The 20361-nt window shown below is 41.1% G+C and overlaps 1 protein-coding gene across 1 annotated transcript; it reads right to left on the bottom strand.

Annotated features, from left to right (window-relative positions):
• Positions 1-1242: 1242 nt before the first annotated feature.
• On the bottom strand, positions 1243-15511 carry LOC140574093 (uncharacterized). The gene is made up of 5 exons (XM_072693802.1): positions 15105-15511; positions 13285-13394; positions 6445-6543; positions 4695-4865; positions 1243-3474 (listed from the first exon to the last, which is right to left on the bottom strand). Exons 1-5 carry the CDS (start codon positions 15178-15180, stop codon positions 3280-3282), a joined length of 651 nt encoding a protein of 216 aa, XP_072549903.1. The 5' UTR covers positions 15181-15511; the 3' UTR covers positions 1243-3279.
• Between the last annotated feature and the right edge of the window lie 4850 nt (positions 15512-20361).

A 20361-nucleotide genomic window follows, 5' to 3' on the forward strand; every position in this document is an offset into this window, starting at 1 on the left:
TTTGCATCTGAACGTTGTTCTTTATATTGTGTGACAATCTTATGATGAGTGGACCAATAGAAATGCTCCAAAATGACTTGGACAGCATAAACTCTGAATGATAATGATATATACATGCTGAATGTACATCACGGATGGGTGCCCAATCAAGAATTAAGCCTAAACCCATTGTTTTCTATGTAAAATCTCCATTAAGAACACTGTGTAGTCCAGGACTAGTCTCAATGCCTGTCTGGAAAGATTGTGGGCCCCTGCTCATTCAATGTTCCTTTCAAAAACACATTTCTGCAGTATCTGTCCCTATCCATCAGAGAAGGCTTGACACTAGATGTCAAAAACATCACCATAAGGATTTCAACCACAAAGCTGGGAAACCTCATAGCTGGGAAACCTGCCCTTACACTCATAGCGGTCAGGGTTCTATACAGTAAGTTCTTTGGCTCATATAAATGGTGGAAGGATTAGCGCTGAATAGGAACAGCCATTTTAAAAGGCTGTTTAAATAAAGGTACCGTTGCTTTTGTGGATAATAAAAAAATGCTCCAAAATGACTTGGACAATGGACAATATAAACTATCCCTGAGCAGAAACACTGAATGAGCAGATGTCCCAATACTTTTGGCATATAGTGTCATGTTTTTTTACTTGTTGGTATAATGTGAATCTGGCAGTTGTTTACATCATGCCAAAACTGATGATGATTGGACCAGACATTGACTTCCATTGAAGTTCCATTGTTAAGTTTTCTTTCCTTCTCCTGTAAAGTTGCCATTATGAGGTACCATTTAAGACAAGACGAACCATTTAACCAGGCAAAGAACCATTTAAGCATTCAAAGCGCTCCTTGAGTTGATGCAAAGGTTATTGTTACTCTCACAAATTACAAATAGAGTGGTTCTTCTAAGGTATTGCTCAAAGAACCATTAATATTATTATTATTATGCATTTTTTTAATATAGGACTGTAGGCTTAAAAAGTAATAAGTAATAAGTTATAAGTAACGATTTCTTATATTCTTGAAATATTACCCACAAAATGGTTTCAGATCCTCACATGCATGTCCAAAATGCAATCGAAGGCAAAAAGAACATGAGGAAACACAAAACATAGTATTCAAATGATTCTTGAGATATTTGAGTACAGTACTTGTGGTACTGTAAATCACAAATCCAGGGCCTCACATTTTTGCCAGGGCTGCAGTCATGTTATCTGAAATGTGGCTGGGGAGATAAGAGACGAACACATTCTTGTTTTATTTATTCAAACTTGTACAAGTTCTCTCTTCCTGAAAACATGTGGTTCTTTTCAGGAGCACGCACTGGACTGCTGCTGAAGCGTAAAAACGTGTAATGATAATAAAAACGAAATACGAGGTTAACTAAGGCTACCCAAACCAAAGGTTTAAAAAATGGATAAAGGGGTTGTGTTTCCCTTATTAGTATACAAAAGGTATACAATTGAATAGTATTCAAAATGCAGTAATGCCTAAAAGAAAGGACAAATGGCATGGAATGCTCCTCTGGCATGAGATGAACCTGCCATCTCAGACTGTCTTCAAATCGCTCACCGTCAGGCATGAGATCCCTGTGTTAGAGTTCCCTGAGATTATGTGATAATTCAGTACATCTCATCACTCCTGTTGAGTTTGTTTATAGTTTAGAGTCTGTCCTGTGCCTGACCCACACTGCAGGACATTTTTGGTCCGAAAAAGGTGCCGTGATTTGAGGGTGGTCAAATGATTAACTTCCACAATTATCTTAATATAATCCAACCTTTAACCCAACAACAGTTAACCTCCTGATCTGCTCACTGTCCAGTTGCAGGAGATATTAACAGTGGGGAACGCCCTTGGCTTTCTAGACTGTCAGACATGGCCTTATGGTTTCTTGGAATAAGAGAATGATTCCTGTATTTAACCCCTTGACGCTGTGAGGCTTATTACACACTAAGGCATATTATTTGGTAACTACAGGGACTTCTGTACAAACTAGTGGAGCTATTCTTTGGTAACAGGCCTTTTAAGGGGTTCCAAAGATTTCATTGAAGTATATACATCCATAGTATCTAGGCAGATACGACCAGGCAAGCTCTCCTTTTGGTCAGGACTTCAGAAGCAGAACTGAAGGCCTAATGTTATACAGTAGATTAACCTCCAACAAAATAAGGACTTAACTGTGGAATCAACCAGTCATGCTGTACAATGCTGTACACTGCATGGGATTAGATTTATGAGAAGAAACCTCATTCTAGGCATTCTCAAAGTCCTAGATACATCCCTGACCATGGCAACATTTGTCATCTACATAGAACTCTAAAAACAAGGGTCGTTGTTGGGCTACTTCTCCTTGTTTTACCATTTCTATGCAGAAAATAAACCCTTTTTATGGGGAAGTCTTCTTTGAATTCTCTCATCCCCAGCAATATCCTCTACCAAAGAGCACCTTGTACTGACTTGTTTGAACATCCCCAGGCATTTCCTTTGGCACAAATAACAGCAGAGTAATCTGTGCCTTTCCGGTGCCTGCCATGTTTGTATGAATCCAAAGTCAACAAATTAGGCAAATCAGAGTTGTCGGGACTCTGACAGTTTGTGAGTGTAATTCGACAGTGTGTGGTGCTGTCTTCTAGGCGAAATCTAGGGCAAGTAAGGACGGTGGAACCTGCCATTATGTGTGGGGTCTTGGTTAGGGTTCCTGCAGTGTGGGCCAGGCATTAAATGCATTTAGTTCCGTCAGTTTTTTCTGATGTGTGTGATCATAATGTTCGTTGTACCTTTTGTTCTTGTACTTTTTGTGTTATTGTCATACGACTCATGAAATTCCATGAAACTGTCTTGGAATGGCAATAAATATTGAGTCTTGATTCGCGTATCTTGCAGCTGTCCTTTGCTCTTTACACAACCTTTTAGTTATGCAGGTCTCTGAGCAAAAGGCTCCAGTCAAATCCCCTGTTTTCCCTGCCAAGGTGTGAAGAATCATTGATAAACAAAGCTCCAGTCTGTAGGATTTGCTTCAAACAACTCCGACCTGTAGAGTGATGCCTGGGTATTGGCAGCAGTCGCATCATGGCTCTGTGTTTGCATTACTCCATTTGTCCTTGGGCTCCAACGGCCTGGTCAAATATTGTCTTTGAGCAAGAGCAAAAAAAAAAAGCCCCATCAGACCAGGGGGTCAGAGTGGAAACTGGCGTTAGGAACAACAATAGCAGATCCAGCAGCAAGCTTTGGAGAGCACAGGTCAGCTCCTCGTTGTTTGGCCAGACTCACTGGACTCTCTTGTTTTAGTCTGGTTGAGGAGTGCAGTTGGTACCAGTTGAGCTTGTGTTTTGAGGTAGCGCCTCATATTGGGGCAAGGCATCCATGGGTTCGGTGCTCATGACCTGAGCAGGTGGCCTTGCTGCTGCCGGCAGCATGTCGAACGGAACCTCTAGGGACTGAACAGAATGCCGAATGCTTTCTTCGTAAGTGGGGGGTGGCTGAAACAAACAAGAAAAGTTCATGTAAATCTTTAAAAGAACACCACATTAATGCAATTTCCCAATGTAGATGGATTGGCTTACACTTAAAAAAGCAACACTGGAGACATTAAACTAGAGTTTGCTTATTGGAATTGTCATGAATTATTCATAAGATTATGCATATTAGTGTTAGAGTTGGGCAAGTTTCTAATATTGCTGCTGCCATTTTAGCTCGTGCAAGTATTTACATAGCAAATGTGCCGGAGTAGCTACAGTACTGCAAGTCACTACGTGGCTTGTCTCGTCTTGTAGCTTCTCTCTCCCTCTCTCTCGTTTATATTCTCTGGGCCGTGTTATCTTTTAATTCCTTTGGGCTTAGTGCCCTTCTCTCTATATCAATTCCTTTATAGGAAGTCAGAACCTTTTTAGACTAGAAGAAACATCTCTGGAATATATCTCCATGGATTACCACAGACATTCATTTCCACTCACTTAGTAGGAACAACAAGCAAAAAAGGGGTTTACTAGGTCAATGTTTACAAAGAAAAAAGGCTAACTCTGTGAAATGACGGTCTGTGCTAATCGATACCGTATACTAGAGAAGTAGGAGATGAAGATTAGGCTGAAAAATGCTGGAGTTCCTTTTGCTACATCGACTGGCCCTGGAGCAAAGCTAATTAGACCCAAGTGATACCCCCCCCCAGGCTGCGAGGGAAATATCTTGTGAGTGACGAGGTGAGGGGGCGGACGGGTCCACCCATTGACAGGGTCACGGAGAGGAGAGGAGGAGAGGAGAGAAGGACAATAAGCTGCATTCTCCTCCGCTGTTTACTTTTCGGCAGACTGGGCTTAATTGTGTTTGACAGGCCCTTTTTTTCTACATTAGTTTGTGTGCTCATGTGGAACTCCCAAGTCATACGGCGGGCTACAAAATCAACATCAAAGGGCATTGAAATGAACAGCCTGAACGCCATGGCAACAGCGCCAGGTGAAGGGCCAGAGCCTGAAGAGCCTCGGTTGCTTTGACGCGCTCATATATTAGCGTTATTAGCGCGAGCGAAATTGAGGATAATTCATCCACCGAATGCCCATGATCATTTACTCCTATTACGGAGCAGATGGGGCTGATAACTGCAGGCTAGTTTGGGGATACAAACTCAAGTGATCCGATTATCATAGTTGACCTCTGAGGCCAATTGCGCTAAATTGGTTCGGTTGCCATGGCGAGCGGAACTCACCTCTGCCGTCATAGGGCCGTTCAGGCCGAAGCGGTCGGCTATCATCATGTGAATCTGCCGCTGGCGGTCCTTCTTGCGCACGCTCTCGTACGAGGGCAGCCGTGGCATTGGTGGCTCCAGGGACGGCAGACGGTACGCGCCGGGCAGGCCAACGTAGAACAGCTGTCCTGACTGATGGACAGAGAGTCGTGTTTATGTACTTTGTACTCTAAATGTAACATAGACACCTGTAACCACGGGTAACTCTGAGAAGCAGTAGTTCTCACCAGCAATGACAAAATGTTCATATTGTCGCAGTTATGCAAAAACCTTTTTGTCGTTTTCACTTTTTGACGTATTTGGAAAATTTAATGATGAATGGACCAATAGTAATGCTCCACAATTTTCTGAATAAAATATTTTGACATTAAATTCCATTGACACACATCAAGTTGAAAAGGTTGCTTATTTGGAGGTTTTTGCAAGACATCAACAATATGCTGACTGAAACAAGCAAAGAAATTTGGTTCAAGATTAATGTTTTTGTAATTTCTTAACATCAAAACACAGAAATACACAGAAGAACTGTCACAATATGTTGAACTTGGAGACAGAGACGGATGTACACACATAATATTTATTTAAAAATGAAAATAAAACAATACAAGAATCTCACACACAAACGGGCCATGCCAACAAACCACAAAGCCAACATGAACACACCACACATGCACATGACCAGACAAACGAAGGCTGAAACAAAAGGGGTACTTATAGGAAGGATAACGAGGAACACCTAGGAATAACAAGGGGGCATGGTTACAAAGGAGACACAGGTGGGAACACTAATGGACAGGCAGGGCTAGGACAGACAAGACACAAACAGAGCTTGGGAGCACATGGCAACACAAAACAGAGGCACACATGACAGAACAGATTGGAGAAAGTATGTAAGTGTAATTTTAAACTAACAGTGTACCTAATATATATATATATATATATATATATATATATATATATATATATATATATATATATATATATATTAGGTACATAACAATTAGAAATTATATGAAATATTATAGAAAACAACAGTAAGAAACCTACATTTCTAAAGACAGTTTCTGAGACACGGGTTAAGCCTGGTCTTGCACTAAAATAAAAGCTGTGCCAATAGTGATTCACGATTTGAATGTTTAGTCTATGCATTAGTTTAATTTGAGGACAATGTCCTTGTAACTCCTTCAGAGTAGCCTTAGATGTCTTGCTGGCCTCCCTCACTAGGCTCCTGTTTGTACTGTCACTCAGTTTGTAAGGACGGCCTGCTCTAGGCAGATTTACACCATGATATGTGTCATATTCGTTCCATTTCTTTATGATGAATTTAACTAAACTCCAGGGAATGTTCAGTGACTTGGGCATTTTTTTTTTATTCATTCTCTGACTGATACGCTTCAATAATCTTTTCAGACAAGTGTCTCTATACTGGAATCACTTGAGACCCACTCACCCTACTCACTAACTCACTCACTAACTGTAAGACTACTAGTACCAGTTACCCAGGCTTCTGTTGAATATTTATTCAATCAAATATTTTACATGATATATTTTTATTGTGTTACATTAATTTAACATATTAACATATTTTCATATACATTATTTTGTAGAAAATGTGTAGAACATGATTCTATTTAAAAGCAATAAAATGGGAAAGCATACCAAAAGGAGGTGAACCATTTTTATAGGTACTGTATATTCTGAGTGAACTTACCTGAATATTTGGGCTCTCAAGCCTTGTGTTTGATGGAAGTTCAGCACAGGATGAGCCCACCAGAGTCTGTCTGCTGCTGTAGTAATGAGAGGGGGCTTCCTGTAGAAAGAGTAGAGAATAAACAAATAAGCTTGGATGATCACATTTTTCCTAACGATAATATGACTTAATAACTTTATAGTGATAACTATAATCTCCCCAGACCACATGTTACACTGTTAACATCTAGTGTATTTACTGTATGTATTTTGTAGAAAAACATATTGGCACCCTTCTTCTGAACAAGGCAGTTCATTTTTTTCGGATCTCGTGTACTAGAGTTTGCATGTATCCCAGCGTTTTTACCAGGCTAAAAATCTGCATTATACAAAAAAAAACAAAAAACATTGTATGTACCAGTGCCATTATACAAGGGCCTCCTATATTCGTCCCATGTCAGAGAATGACAGGACATGGACATGAAATCATGTCCCCTTCTTTGTGTTGTCGCTCTGTCCTCGCCCAGCCCCACTTGTACAATGTTAAACTCAGACCTCTGGCCGGTCATAAATTATTGGTGCCACTAGGTTAGACCACCATGCGACTTCCTCGCAGCCACCCGCCCCCCATCCCAAACAAGATTAGGGTAGGCGGCCACTGTATGACGCCAGGGAATTCTTCTGGCTCGGCTGGACACTAGGTGATTACCCCTGCACCTAAATGGGGGTCTTTGTGTGCTGAGACAATGCTGTGTCTTACTGTGTCATCCGGGTCCCTGGTAACCAACCTCTAAGACTAGTCTTTTAAAGGCCTTGGCTGTGTTCCTCTCTTGTTTCTCTGGCAGGTACCACTTAACGAGCACACTCTGTTTTACGGCCCCCCGTTTGTCAAGTAGCAGTACAGCGGGGTCGTTTGTCAGCTGAAGTGACGTGCAGATGGACTGAGGATCCACGGGAGCATGTGAGGTTGAGTGGCTCCTGAAGCGTAAGCTTAGCTGCTTGTCTGAGATGATACTTGAAGCCCGTTGGCAACTATCGTAAATGTGTTTACAGTCAATAGAGTTTCTGTTCTTTCTAATTACTGGGAAACTAGTCGAAATAATTGCCTATGGTAATTGATCCAATACTACAGATTCAGCACAAAGAACTTTGAGATTGAAAAACCCCTTTAATGGAGTTTATGCTTCACACCCTAGGCCCTACAAACCTGGCATACGTTGCCTGCCCCCCTTAGATTTCTCCCCAATTTCATCATTGTTAATTCCCACCCACTACTACATGCTGTTACCAGGCTGGGAGAGCAAAGCCTAGCATGTGCTTCTTCTCAGTCATGAGTCATATGAAAGCCAGCCAACTGCACCTTTTTAACTGCCGCTAACGTTACGCCACCGGACAGCTGAATGCGCTTGGAGGAGAATGCTAACAAAAAAACTGCAATGTCAGCTAACAGATGTCTGTGATGGCTAGCACTGCACTAAGGGGTGGAGAGACACGGGCCATGTCCCGCCAAGACAGAGGGAGATTAGTAATGTTCTTTTGGACTCTTCTCTGAACTTACAATCTCCCATACCTTGTGCCCCTGTTGTGCCCCTTTCTAGATGGTACAAAAAGGAACATTACACACTATTGTAAACGTTAACCAGAAACCAGCGTTCCAGAAAGGAGAGCTGTTCTGACCAGTTGAACTGTTCGTTCGGAACTTGAATTACCCAGTAAATGTAGTACATTGCGGGTAACTGACATAGACAACATATGACCCGGCAGCAATCTTCCCCTTAGTCCAGATATGGTTGATCAGCCAGAAGAGGTTAATGTGGCTAATCCGTAACAGAGGCTTGTATCCCACCAATTAGCACTGGGCATACTATCACACAGTTGACTCAAACTGTATGGAGATGCTGGGTGTTCTCAGTTGGAGCTGCTTATGTGGTTCCTGACCCTGTACGGCACACTTATCTATAAAAACAGAGGGCTGCTGCTGCTGCTGCTGGTGGTTTTTAGTCATGGGGTGTTCTATTATATAAACAAAGTCCGATTCAAGCTGAAATAGTTGATCTATATTTGGTTTCAGAGGAATTTTTGAACAAGCTATCAGTTTAATTTTCAACCATGTATAAAACATGCATAGAGCCGCATCCCAGCCCGGTCTGGCCTGGCTTCAACAGTGACGTCACTCACTGTGACGTGTTACGACCTTTCCCACCGCCTGCTTGGTAAAGCGAGGTCAGGGGTCACCTTCCCTCGCTGGTTCACACTTTCAGCAGTCTTGGCTGTTGTGGGCAAAAAAAAGAGAGATGTCCTTTTGTTTAGGCCCCCCCGATTGAGGCAGTGTGAAAAAGCGCAAGCGTGTAAAATTAGGGCCAAAGTCGGGGGAGGACCTCTTCAGCGGTGTGCCTTTTTCAGTGGCTGACCTAAAAGTAAAGCCTTTGTCTCCTCAGACCTCCCCCCACACCCGCAAGAGGGCCCAGCTACCATTCACCGGAGAAGGCCTTAAGAAAAAGGAAGGTATAAGTATGTAAAAAACAAGTCTTCATGAGACACTTTGACAAAGGGCTATCGTTTAAAAGGGTCTCTCTTTGACCTGCTTTAGCGTTTGAAGATTTTTTAAAAAGTGGTATTATTTCATCTACAATGAATCAGTGGTTAAGTGAATGAGCTGGATGCATTTTTTTTTTTTTTTTTTTTTTTTACAAAAAATGATTTTCTCGTTGTATTTTTGCAGTTAATACTGCAGCAGCTTTCTTTACTGACCCATCAGTGTCCGCTGGCAATGGTGAATGATCAAATATGATTGAAGTCATATAAACATGCAGTCTTAAATAATACAACTACTAAAACAGGCAGAGCTACACAGAATTCTTAGTGATTTTTGTTTCTTGCGGCACAGAAATTCATTTAAAACATGTTATCCTCTCACTAAAGGTTATCTCGGGTGAAGTTTAGCAGCTCAGCCTGTTCTGGCATATATAAACCGACAATGAATTATGTTCATACAGCTGAATCTGATTTATTGGTGACACTGGTTTAGTTTTTTGTGTGACAGCGTAAACAAAACAAGCACTGAATCTGTCTCAATTAGGACCTGAAAGCTAGTACATATCCGATATGTGGCAGTGTGATCACTGACTGGGAATCCATGCGACTTTTACACCAATTCAAATGAACATTTATCATAACTGTGTGCTTTTAGGAACATACCCTACATAGCAATGCTGTCAAACTGTAAAAAACAAGCCATCCAAAGCCAGGTTTACATCAAGCAAAGGAAACAAAGGTAGGTTCACAAAGATGAGGTATTTTGGCCCAGTACAGTCTGGACAACCTACAAATCAGGTTTTATGTTTTGTGCATTTTCTTAGTGGAAAAAAATGAGTTAGATAGTATTGCTCTGCATACATTTATGCAGTAATGTGATTTGTACTTATTGATACTATTTGTACTTACTTTTGGACGTTCTTCAATAAGAAACTGTGGAGGAATCCCTTACGGTGCTTTGAGAAACCTTCAAGGATCCCTTTTCTTCTAAAAACCTTTTCTTGAAGGTTCCTCAAAGCACCTTAAGAGGTTCCTCCACAGTTTCATACTGAAGAACGTCCACAATGATCTTGATGTCTTGGCATATGACTGTTAATTCAGCAATCGGCTATTTCTTTCCACATCAGTGAGTCACTGTATTGGTCTGATGCTATAATGACAACCATATTGTTACCACTGTTACTGTGGGTGTCATGACAGGTGTCGCATTTGCCATTTCCTATTTATACACTCATTTAAAAGAAAGGGGTTAGAGCTGTAATCTGTGTTTCTTCCTGACATGAAACATAAGGGTCTGCAGGTTCATCTCTGAGCCAAACATAGCAGGAGGTGGGCATGTGTTTCCTGTGGGGGAGTGTAGGTTGACTCTGGGGCGAACTCTGCTTCACTAAGATAAGCTCCAGGTTCCTCTTGGGGTCTGGCTAAGATTGACACTAAGCAGGAAGAGGAAGCTCCGAGGATGTTATTGCTGGAGTGTGGGCCACGGCACAAGCGGACACTTCCTGTCCCACATCGTTTGGGCTAAAAGCTGCCCTTTGATATTGATCTGGGATCAGTTTCCTCTAACCAAATTCTACCTCTACAGCTTATAAACAAGTTACTTACAAAAACACAGCTCATAAGAACTGCTCTCAGAGCGCTGAATGTGTTACCAGGACCTGGGCCAAAACGACGAACCTTACTTCAGGTCTAGTTAACACAACTAGAGATGCACCGGTATGGGAATTCTGAGCCAATATCATATATGTTCCATGTACATATGTACTGATGCTGATAGGGGAACATTCATCACATGCAGAAATTGGGACTAACTCTATCTGTATTAGCATTACAGAGAAATATGACATTTATTTTACTAGGGTTACAAGTAAAATGAAAACAAAGCAGATGTCATGTGCAGTAGTCAAGCATCACCTAAAAGCTGCTTTGCTAAAGTTTGGTAAATACATCATTAAATTGCCATGTGGAAATCTAGTCAGTCAAGTCTACTTGAAAACCATGGACAAATCATGCAAATCATGCAAAAATTATATAAAAACCATCCAATCTGCTACTATGATGTAGTTATGTAATTTGTACAATTATCATACACACTGTTGTTGTTGTTTACAGGCTGGTTATACACTGGCTGTTGTTATTTACAAGTTGTGTAGACAGTGCTTTTGTTGTTTACAGGCAGATTATTATACATATACATATATGTATACATCATGTTATCGACAGGTTGCATAAACACTGCTGTCTACAGGCCATGTTTACACTGGTTGTTGTTATTTGCAGGTTGTTTATCCTCTTGTGGTTGTTTTTAACAAGGTGTTCATCAACTGATGGTTTACAAGTTTTACTCTGGCTGTTGTTTACAGGCTGTTTCTACACAACGTGTTCTTTACAAGCTGTTCATACATTACTGTTATTGTTTATAGACTGTTTATACAAAGGTTAATGTTGTTTACATATTGTTTATGCACTGGTTGTTTGTTGTTTGTTGCTGGGTGTTGTTTATGGGCTGCTTATACACTGAGGGTTTTTTGGAAAGCAAGATATTTCTTAAGCCAAAAATTGAGGCCTGTGGAAATGTCCCTCAGTGCTTCTCCTATTCGCTAGGATTTACTTTAGGCTTAAGTTATGTGGCTAAACAGAAAGCTGATTTACAGGCTGTTCATACAGTGCTGCTGATGTTTACATCCAGTTTACATACTGTTTATGTTGTGTGGGCTTTTTGAAAACTATGACTATTGTTGTTTACACCATAACTGCTTGTAATTAGTCTTTTTATGATTTCTATCTGACGGCATCCACAATGTGATGATATACGACACCCTCCCCGCAAACGAACAATGAAAATGGTTGATCATTGTAAGCTGGTACATTTACACTGTTAATTAAATGCTACTTGACGACTGACCCACTCTGCCCACACCGCTTAGGGGTCAGAAAGCCCACCACCGCCGGCCCCTCGGTGAAGCCAAGCAGGGCGAGAGAGGTCAGTCAAAACACCCAGGACTCTGCTCCTGCCAACAGCACACTGGGAGTTTCCCCCTCCTCCTTGGTTACGGATCTGATTACTGTGTAACGTTTGCCAAGATACAGTATGCTGCTAGTCAATGGAGCAACGGGAACAATCAGGCCATTATGCCCTGCTTAGTGGAGGCTCTTTTTGTGGAGATAACTCATGACATTCGCAGCCATCACATATCACTTTCCCATGCACACAGTTCCAATTGTGTTACTGGTGTAGTGGATGGTGGGTGAGGTAAGAGATAGTAGCACAGCTGGATCAGTTCACAATTTGAGCTTCATGGCATTGTCCGAAACAATGAGAAAGCCCTGCAATGCTTTTAGAACAACACTAGCGTTCTGAGGAAGACGTGCTCCGGTTTCTGTTCCTCATTCTAGGATGACCACTTGAACTGCAGGCACATTGCTCAGTTATTAATCTTAAAGGAATATAGCGGAAATGCCTATATTGTCTGTATTTTAGTAAAAGCAATTTTTTTGACATAGAACCATGACAACTCAAGGAAGCCTTTGGCTGTTAAAAGGGTTCTTTGCATGGATGAATGGTTTTTCAGGTACAAGGAAACGTTCTGGCATTAAGTTCTTTAATGAACCATGGTCCAGCATGTGGTCGACGAGCACGGACAATAACTTCACAATAACCACTTCCCTGTACTTAGTAAAAGAACTGAACACCCGACTCTAAACACACGTATAAAAGAAGGTAATGAGCAGGTGGCTCAGTTTGCTTTCTCTTTAGTTCTAAAAACAGGGAAATGGTAGCGTCATAATTGTACTCCTACACTACAGATATGGCAGGAAAGCATCAGAGTGTTCCTTTACTGCTTACCATTCAGTAACTAACGCAAATTACTTGTTAACTACAAAGGCAGCAATACGTAAGCCATGTAGTTAGAAGACTGAGGAATGCAAGGATGGATCCTCAGACTGGCTCTTGGGGTTTATGGGTTTAAAAAAATAGCCTGGCTAACATAGCTAATGTTCATGACATACCTACTCTCTTATCTGAGCCAAAACATTTGGAACGGTTCCTAATAACAGCTCTGGGTTAGAGCGGAGATATCTCCATGAAAGGGAGATATCTCTGGGCTGGGTTTGGGCAGAAATAGCTTGAAGAAAAGGGAAGTGTAATCTACACAATGTTTGTAACGGCCACCGAACAGGCTTCTGATAACACCAAACTTGCGCAGAACAGGCAAAATAGGGCTGATTTGACTCTTTCACAGCTGGCCAGCTTGTCACTTGCTCTAGGGTGCGCGGTCGGAGGGTGACATGTGCAAGAGCATGAGTAAGACGAAGGGAGTCTCACCAAGTCTCCATGCGAGTCTCGATACGTCCTGACTTTGCAGCACAGAAAGTCCTTCCGAAAGAGCAGAGACAGCAGCACGGCAATCACCACGAAAAACACCAGACAAGAAACTGTGGAGTGGGGACAAGAAAGAAGACTCATCAGTCAGAGGATTAACCAGCATTCCTGTTGACCACCATTCTCCAGCCTCTTTACTGACCTACTGAAGAAAGGACTGATACTCTCGCAAGGGTTCTTTGAAGTGACACTATAAAGACACATTTTTCATTTTACATGAGATACAGAAACACTGATGTTGGGCAGTGTTATTTGGTGGATCTCAATCACTAGATCAAAGCTTATCATTAGCACAATTCCATAAAATCGCTCAACTGTCCTCAATACTGTGAGACACTTACTTTTACTTAAGGTGGAACTAATAGGAATAATGTACATAGAGACAGTTTTAACATGTAGAAACATTGTGCTGGGCAGTGTTGTTAGTAGGGCTGGGCGATATGGTAAACTTCTACATCACAATATTTAAAGGCATATTTACGATTCACAATATTTTTCACGATACACATAATCACAAATTAAGTACATCAGTAGCGACAGGCTCTCAAAAACTACTATTCACACATTCTCTCCTACTGAATACAGTGATATTTATTCAACATCCACTGCTTTTCATCTAATTAAACCAGTCTAATTACACTGTTGGTGAATTAAACTTGCAGTTAGTTGATCATGGTTTATCAAGCACTAATAATATCCTCGATATGTTAAAAAAAACTACACTGTTTATCAAGATAACAAAATCTATCACGATACGATACAATATCGTCATATTGCCCAGCCCTAGTTGTTGGTGGATCTTATTTAAGCCTTTTATTAGGGCAGTGCCATAGACTCATTTTACAATTCTAATTATGTGTTATAAGACATTTATAAATTTACTTCAAGTTGACCTGATAGAAACAACATATATATTGATTCTACATATGATATATATATATAACCATATATATATATTGATATTTTATTATCAAAGAGTTAAAAAGTATTTGAGATGTGTTTTGGTGGATTTCATTTTATTGGAGCTATTCATTAAAACAGTCCCATAAACCTATACTGTTGTGATATTCTGTGATATCCGACACATTGCTTAAGGTGAAACATGTACATGAAGTTAATCTAAGTATATGATTTTATACATTTATTACAAAAAAATATATATAAAAGTAATAAATAAAAAATAAGCCTATAATGTTGTAATATTCTGTGATATTCGACACATTGTTTACAGTTGAACTGATAGTAATATGTTAAATTAATTTGGTGCATAAAGATGACCTAACTATATGATTTTATACATTTATTACAAAAATATATATAAAAGTAATAAAAAAATAAGCCTATACTGTTGTAATATTCTGTGATATTCAACACATTGATTACAGTTGAACTGATAGTAATATGTTAAATTAATTTGGTACATAAAGATTACTTAACTGTATGATTTTATACATTAATTACAAAGAATTATACTTAAAAATAATAATAAAAAAATAAACCTTTACTGTTGTAATATTCTGAGATATCAGACGCATTGTTTACAGTGGAACTGATAGTAATATCTTATATTAATATTGTACATATAGATCATTTAACTAGTGCTATATAAATTTATACATTAATTACAACATTTTGTACTACTGTAAACTCTTTTGACCTTAGCCTTGCTGTCTCACTGGCCATAACAACATATCCTAATATGAATATAATCGAGCAGCCTGTGAGGCTGTAAAGCAGAGTGTATGAGCGCTCGTCCCACTTACATGAAGCCACAATGATGGTGAGCTGGTCCGTTGGGAAAACAGCAGAGGAGGCGGTTGGAGACACGGCGGTGGACATCTCTGAGGAACTGCTCGAGTCGTGTCATAGCAGCTAAACAGTGGAGTTTGACTTCCCTCTGCCCTGCTCCATCTCGGACTGAGCGGTGTGAGCCCCGCCAGGAAAGTCAAAAAGTTAGCCAGCTAGCTCTGTCAGTCACGACTCCCTCCGTCCATCCTTTAAGCTCCCGTGACGTGAACCGGAAAGCGTGAAGTCCGGCTGTTTGAGCGTAGCCGAGCGTCGGTGGTACGCTAGCTAACTAACTAACTAACTACCTAACTAACCGACAGACAGCTCACAGTTCACGAACACGACACGAACTTAAAAGTGTGAGCGCTGCACGACTCGCTGCTGATGCCTCCGGGGGGAAAGCCACGGCACGGCACGGCATTCCGCCAGCGTCCACTGGTTGGCCTGGAGATGAGGGGGGGGGGGGGGGGGGGGGCGCTGGGCTTTTTAAGAGTGGGCCGCCTGTTGGTGGTGAAGTACAAGTGCTGCGCTTCTCCACGTTGAAGAAGCTGTGACTAGTTTACCAAGTGTGAGGATGATGGATATGTGGGGGTAAATAGGCAAGCCTTTCAGTGGATGTAGCACTAACCATCCTTGGGGAGCCACTGGATGCTTCTAGGGAGTTTACACTGACAGTTACATTTAAGGCACCTAATGGAAAAGGTGCTTCACTGTCTACTCAGAAAATACCCTTAGCTAGTTTGTATAGACTAGGATCTGAAGATACCTCTAAGCTTAGATCCTACTAAACACAAAAAATGGAGACCACAATACTTGACGTCTGCGTTTGAAGACGGTGAGCAACTCAGGGGACACATTTAGGGGACACTCAGGGGACACTCAGGGGACGTTTGTTGCACCACTTCGGTGCCAGGGCAGGAAAAAGCCTGGACGCTTGTCGTCCGTGCATCTTAAAGGATGGCGGGTCAAGCCGAGCCGTACTAGAAACTCTAAGGGCTCTTGGTACAGATCAGGTTTTCTCCATCAAGCCTGGAGGGGCTGGTCCAGTGTTGGCCTCATAGGCCAGCGTCAGGGTTTTGAATCTGATGCGGGAAGCGGCTACAGAAAGCTAGTAACCAGTGAAGAGTTGCTAGGCTGTTGCTATGTTGTCACTAGGGTGCTTAGTGGTTGCCGTGATATTTCAGGGGGTTGCTACAGAGTTGTTAGTGGATGCTAGGATGTTGATATGTCGTCACTAGGGTGCTTAGTGGTTGCCGTGATATTTCAGGGGGTTGCTACAGAGTTGTTAGTGGATACTAGGATGTTGATATGTCGTCACTTTGGTGCTTAGTGGTTGCTGTGGTATTTCAGTGGGTTGCTACAGAGTTGTTAGTGGATGCTAGGATGTTGATATGTTGTCACTAGGGTGCTTAGTGGTTGCCGTGATATTTCAGGGGGTTGCTACGGAGTTGTTAGTGGATGCTAGGATGTTGATATGTCCTCACTTGGGTGCTTAGTGGTTGCTGTGGTATTTCAGGGTGTTGCTACAGAGTTGTTAGTGGATGCTAGGCTGTTGCCATGGAATTATTTGCAGTTAGTGTTAGTGGGTATGATATTCCAGGTGGTTCTTGGGGGGTTACTATGTGGTTGCTGTGATGCTGATATGTAGTTGCTCTGGTATTCCTGATGATTGCCTGGGTGTTGCAAAATGGTTGCTGGATGATTGTTGTAGGGCTGCTAAGTGGTTGCTATGGTGTTGCAAGGTGGGGTTTTTTTGTGTAGTTGAGTTGCTTGGATGGTTAAAGGATTTTGCTATGTTGTCCCATGTGGTTACCATGGTGTTGCCAAGCAGCTGATAGGCAGTTGCTATGGTGCCACTTATGAGTGCTATGCTGTTGCCTAGTGTTTGCTGTTGCATTACAATGGGCAACTGTGATAAAGCCGAACATGAATATTATATACTTACATATACAGAGATGAAAATATAGATGTTTTTAATATAATACAGGCATATATATGAATCTTACAGTTTATTATAATCGACTATAGCACTAAGGGGTGCATCATTCTCTTTCATGAAAAAGTTCTCAAATGATTATATTATTATCTTAGAGCATTAAAACTAAAATAAAGTTATAATTCTAGCTATTCCTTTATGATTTAAACCATGCTATACAGAGCTTGTGGTCTTTTTTAATGTAGCACAAGGTTTATTAAAAAGATATGACAAAAGCCAAATAGCCTAACAAAGCTTATGAATCGTATGTGCTGTCTTAAAGCAGCATTATGTAGCATTAAATCACCAAAATATTACTCAACTATGTCAGCCTATGTGCCTCTTTCACTATCAGTGACGGTTCTGTATCCCTCAGCTTGTCCAGAAATGCACGTGTAAAGCATGTTTTTAGGGGGGGCTAAAAGCATGGATTACACTTCCTGACTGTAGAGGGAGCCCATGAGCTAGAAATGCTAATTCTCACATAATGCTGCTTTAAAGAATACATTATTTTGAATATTATACCAGAGTTATTTATCTACTATTTATCTCATTACACATTTTCTTGTATTCTTATGGCAAAATCATCCCTGCCTGCATAAAGAGATATTTCCCCCAATTTACCCTAAAGACCCTATTAGTTTTTCGGCCTCCCAAGTAACATCACACCCTTTTTATTACTGACTTGTGTGAATGGTGGCTAAAATACCATGTACAGGTATTGTGAGCTAGCCAGGCTAAAGTATAGCTTCTGTATAGCACAGCAGGTTTACACACACATACAATATATTGAATTTATGTGATTCAAATGTATCATTTTATATTTATATTGGCTCTTCCAAATAAACTTGTCAATGTTTAATACGGTTTATTTTCTCTAATTATATTTATTTGAATACAGATATTATAGTTTTATGTATTTGAAACACTGATCTGGTTCAAACAACATAGAACTGTATTGATATCATTTTATTTTTAACCAGACTGTTACAACTAGCTGAGGTAAGCTGTAGCGGTTACGCTCACTCTGCTCATAATTGAGGCTGGACATCACATGGTAAGGCAGGAGGATGGCAACGGGTTTAAGAGAGTGGGTGCCGGACACCTAGAAGTCATTATCAGAGGAGTAATTTGCTGTAGCAGCCTCAAGCCAAGTGCACTACTTCTTCATCTGTGAGGAGTTTGGACGTCCCCTCCTGTGCTGCAGCACCATCTACTGTCATTGACGACTGTCTTGTGATTGATTGTCTGTTAACAGCCTACATCACCTCCACTTGTGCTTGGCTAATCAATGGTGTCTGTGGAATGCCGTGCTCCATGTTTCACAAAAGAGTGCCACCCACACGAGAGAAGACTGTTCACACTTCCTTTGAGTTCTTTTTCAGCCATGGCCCATCTATTGAGTTTGAGTAGATGATGAAATCTAAAAAAAACGGATTTGTGCTATAAGCCAGTGGCTGCCAACCTTGCCTCAAATAAACATTCCAAGAACACACTCAATACACATCCTGTAAACACACCATAACTGTGGAAAATCGTTGCAGTCAGCATAAATAATTGTCATCTTTAATAACTCATTAAGGTAATTGAGTTTAACAGCAATCAGGCAGTTGTGTAATTTTGTGACAGGCCTGTTTATGGGAGATTACATTTCAGCGCCACCTTAAAACCTCACCAAATTCAGAGTCAATAAAGGCTAACTGAATAAAGCCTCAGGAAAATGCTGAGGAAAAGTCATCTGTGGTTGTCAGGGCTGGACTGGGAACTAAATTCAGCTCTGGACTTTTGTCTACACCAACAAACCACAAGCCTTGTGAACAGGGCTGCTGTATGGGAGGAGGGGTGGGAATCAGGATGATTCTAAGGGCCTGTGACTGACAGGAGCCCTAAAAATATATTCATTGAGTATTTTTGCAGAACTGTTAATTGTTGTGGGGCCCTGATTGTAAATCCACAGCACCTGAGATGTGTGGTGGAGAGCGTCCTGTGCTCCAGCATCAACCTGTGACACAGAAGCTGCTCCTTTCCCACTTTTCCTATGTATGTCTACCCCTTTAATCTTCAATTATTTTATTTATTCAATAATTGCTCTTTGGGTGTAACTGGACCCTTGAGATCACAATTTTCATATGTGATGCAAATGACAATAAAGTATCCTTCATTCTTATCCTTTATCCTTTAACCCCCCCCCTAACCATCAACCATCCAGGTACTGCTTGCTATTGTAAGCAAAACCTAAGCATGTTCATATGCAATTATACATTATAATACTGTATAGAAACTGTACATCTACTCATTCATGCAATCATCTAGTCAGCTTATCATTCGGCAGCAGTGCGATACGGGCCTGCAGCTTCAGGTAATGTTCACATCAACCATCAGAATGAGGAAAAATGGGATCTCAGTGGTGTGACATGATTGTTGGTGCCACCAACAAGCAGGGCTTGCTTTGAGTTTTGAGTAGAACCACTGATCTTCTGGGATTTCCAGCTCAACAGTCGTTCAGTATGGAAAGCGAGATAAAGGAAAATGACTGGTTGATGAGAGAGGCCATGGCCAGACTGGGTAGAGCTGACAGAACAGCTACGGTAACTCAGATGACCGTGCTGCTACAATTGTGGGGAGCTGAGAAGCATCTCAGAATGCACAATAGGTCCAACCTTGAGATAGAAGGCCACGTCAGGTTCCACTTCCACCAGCTGTCAGCTAAGAACGGAAAGCTGAGGTTGCAGCACCATAGATGAAGATTTGCTGATGTACACAGAAAACCTTGAATCTATGGAACTAACCTGCCTTGTGTCAACACTCCAGGCTGGTGGAGGTGGTGTAATTTATCTAGCATCTAATGGCTACTTTCAGCATGATAATGCACCAGAAAAAAAGCAAAGGTCGTCTCAGTGTTGCAAAAAAAAAGTTGGCATTCCCAGCCAATGCAAGAACATATTTTAACCAAGCTTAACACATATATTTATAAGTATAAAAAGATTCAAAGAACTCCAATAAACCACAGGGGAGAATAAGGTAGCTAATGTGCCTGGGGTTGCAGTGTGTTGTCCCGTCTGTACCTTTCATTCAAATCATTTTTTATTATTATTATTATTATTATTGCCTTTAAGATAAATCTTCGAGTAAAAAGTAAATCAGTAAACCTGAGGTCAACAAACCCCGTAAAGTGGAGGAGATGGCGAGCATACCCATCATTCATTCAGGCCCGTCTCTGATTCACCGGACTCTGAATCGTTTGGATTCCGCCGCCT

Source organism: Salminus brasiliensis, chromosome 12 (genome assembly GCF_030463535.1).
Source record: "Salminus brasiliensis chromosome 12, fSalBra1.hap2, whole genome shotgun sequence".
In the NCBI taxonomy this organism is placed as follows: domain Eukaryota; kingdom Metazoa; phylum Chordata; class Actinopteri; order Characiformes; family Bryconidae; genus Salminus; species Salminus brasiliensis.

Coding starts and splice junctions, on each gene's coding strand:
- LOC140574093 (XM_072693802.1), bottom strand. CDS start 15,180: ATGTCCACCGCCGTGTCTCCAACCGCCTCCTCTGCTGTTTTCCCAACG. Junction 13,395..15,104: donor CACCATCATTGTGGCTTCAT/GTAAGTGGGACG, acceptor CCCACTCCACAG/TTTCTTGTCTGGTGTTTTTC. Junction 4,866..6,444: donor TTGAGAGCCCAAATATTCAG/GTAAGTTCACTC, acceptor TCTGTCCATCAG/TCAGGACAGCTGTTCTACGT.